General features: G+C 40.8%; 2 protein-coding genes across 2 annotated transcripts in view; both read left to right on the plus strand.

The window, feature by feature from the left end:
• The window catches only part of slc37a2 (solute carrier family 37 member 2), a 117,724-nt gene that overhangs the window by 92,220 nt on the left and 23,004 nt on the right, over window positions 1-2,500 (plus strand). The window lies entirely within an intron of this gene.
• hepacamb (hepatic and glial cell adhesion molecule b) overlaps window positions 1-2,500 on the plus strand; it is a 7,747-nt gene that overhangs the window by 4,122 nt on the left and 1,125 nt on the right. Inside the window, exons 3-7 of the mRNA XM_060863107.1 lie at window positions 40-321; window positions 416-509; window positions 596-678; window positions 1,889-1,959; window positions 2,418-2,500. The exon at window positions 2,418-2,500 is cut by the window's right edge and continues 1,125 nt beyond it. Of these exons, the coding sequence (XP_060719090.1) occupies window positions 40-321; window positions 416-509; window positions 596-678; window positions 1,889-1,959; window positions 2,418-2,500 (613 nt within the window). The remainder of the gene's footprint in view (window positions 1-39; window positions 322-415; window positions 510-595; window positions 679-1,888; window positions 1,960-2,417) is intronic.

The following is a 2,500-nucleotide window of genomic DNA, read 5'->3' on the forward strand; positions in this document are numbered from 1 at the left end:
CAAGTCCTAGTGCATCACTCAATTGAGTATTTTCCACAGAGCCAATATCCACACCGTATGTGGATGTAAGTGCCACCGCTGTCCTGGAACTGACAGCACATTTTACTCTGAACTGCTCTCATGAAACGGGAACCAAAACCACGTACAGCTGGATGAAAGGCGGGAAGCCGCTGGTTAACCACACTCGCCTGCTGCTGTCTCCTGACCAGAAGGTTCTGACCATCACACGTGTATTGCTTGTGGATGATGATCTCTACAGCTGTCTGGTGGAGAACCCTATTGGCAGTGCGAATAGTTTACCCCTGAAACTCACCGTTTATAGTAAGTACTTGTGGACAAATATGTAACCTTTATTTCAATAACGTAGCAGAGTCTCAGGGTATAAAATGCTAAGATGCTCGTGCTGTGTTTACAGAAAGAAGCTCCCTTTACATCATCATTTCCACAGGAGGCATCTTTGTCTTGATCACTCTGGTAACAGTGTGCGCCTGCTGGAAGCCTTCCAAAAGGCAAGAAATCATAGTATCGCTCACCTTTTCTCTCTAATCAGCCCATAAGAGTCATTTCTAATGTCTTAGTGTATCCTATATTGCAGAAGAAAAAGACAGAAAGTGAAGACAAAAACACCAAGATCCAGTCCTGAAAGCCAACGTATTACACATGAGGAGAAACCAGAAGGTAAACATTGTAGTATTGCTTAACCCTGGGAGGCACTACTGTATGTAGATCCTTAAAACAGAAGGTTTTCCATAGGTATCTGAATTAAAAAAAAAAAAAAAGAATGATTATAAAAAATTATATTAATCCAAAATAGGCTAAGCTTACAATGAATAGGAGCTAAAAGAAGATCTGTATGTGTTATATAACTTTTTTTTTTTTTTATCATATAACCTAGGGAAAGGAGTCTGTCAATAAATATGGCTTCAATTTAATACAGGGATATTAAAGAAATGTTTCCCACTTATTCCTATATATTATTAAGACAGTCATTCATCTAAACGTCATCAACAAACTCATAAAATGGTGGAACGATTAGCCATCATGGCTAATGGCTAATGGCAGTCTATCATTGCAAGCTTTCATTTATTCTAATATAATTCTTATTATTAATATATCAAGAGTAAGTATAAAGAAATTTACTCCCCAGGTAGCAAATCCCCATTGGATCATCATCAGCCATTTCATTGGACAAACATAATTTTGATTCAGCCATTTTTGGACCAACAGACTTTCATCCACCTTGCCGATGTTGTCACCACGTGTTGTTAAGAAAAGATTTTGGGAAGTCGTGGCCTAATGGTTAGAGAGTTTGACTCCTAACCCTAAGGTTGTGGGTTTGAGTCTCGGGCTGGCAATACCACGACTGAGGTGCCCTTGAGCAAGGAACCGAATCCCTCGAATCCCCCCGCCCCAGCATAAATGGCTGCCCGCTGCTCCGGGTGTGTGTTCACGGTGTGTGTGAACTGTAGAGTTCACACACACTGTGTGTGATGCCGAGAACGAATTCTGAGTATGGGTCACCATACTTAGCTGTATGTCACATCTAAATAAAAATGTATACAACATCTGGGATTTGAGCTCACAACCTTCTGAGCAGTTATCCAGCACCTTTATCACTGAGCTGCCATTAAACGTCTAAGCTAGACCAATACAACCCAAAACAGACCAACATCAGTTTGCTAGATAGAATGAATTAAATTTGCTGCCTAGCTTCTCCTACTAGCTTCTATGTATTATTAACTTTATCTTCTGCTATTAACAATTGTGATGTGTCACTCAATAACAATTACGAAGAAGCATTTCAGTCATGTTCAGTCCCTTCATTGTTATCAATTTTGGCTACACGTGTCCAACTAATTTACACCCTGTCGTGCGTTTATATTTTTAGATCATGTCGTCCCGCTAATGACGGATCACGAGCCCAGGAATCCAGTCTCACTTTACATCCTGAAGGAAAAGGTACAATCATGTCACCACTGAAATAATTAAATTCGATGCCTCTTGGCTTAGCCGACTCGTGTCCAGGAATAGCTGTTCAAGTGGATAAGTGGAACATTACTTCAGCGTGATTCATAACGTATGTTTCAGTTAGCGGTGTTGTTCAAAATAATTCACAGATGAGATTATACTCACATTCTGCTGAAAGGATACTGTGGGGGAGTCACTGTGTGGAAATTTACAGGAGGTTTGAGGAATCAGAGTGTTTCACCATTCACGCACGAATGCTGGAATAATAATGTTTATCGCTGCATTTAAATGAGGTCTTAGTATATTCCACAGTATGACCATGAAAGTTTGAGCAAAGTAAGTAGTAAGTAGAAGTTATGGCTGGTTTTAATGGTTAGCTATAGAGTGGTGTATACTGTACTTCTGCTACTTCTGATGAGACACTAAAATACGTTTGTTTGGCCTTGCAGGACCCTTCGAGCGAAGAGCCTGCCTCAGTGTGTAAAACGTGCACAAGCAACGGCGGCAGCCCTTCCAGCACCAGGAGCCCTGC

The sequence above is a fragment of the Tachysurus vachellii genome, chromosome 26, assembly GCF_030014155.1.
Source record: "Tachysurus vachellii isolate PV-2020 chromosome 26, HZAU_Pvac_v1, whole genome shotgun sequence".
Lineage (NCBI taxonomy): Eukaryota > Metazoa > Chordata > Actinopteri > Siluriformes > Bagridae > Tachysurus > Tachysurus vachellii.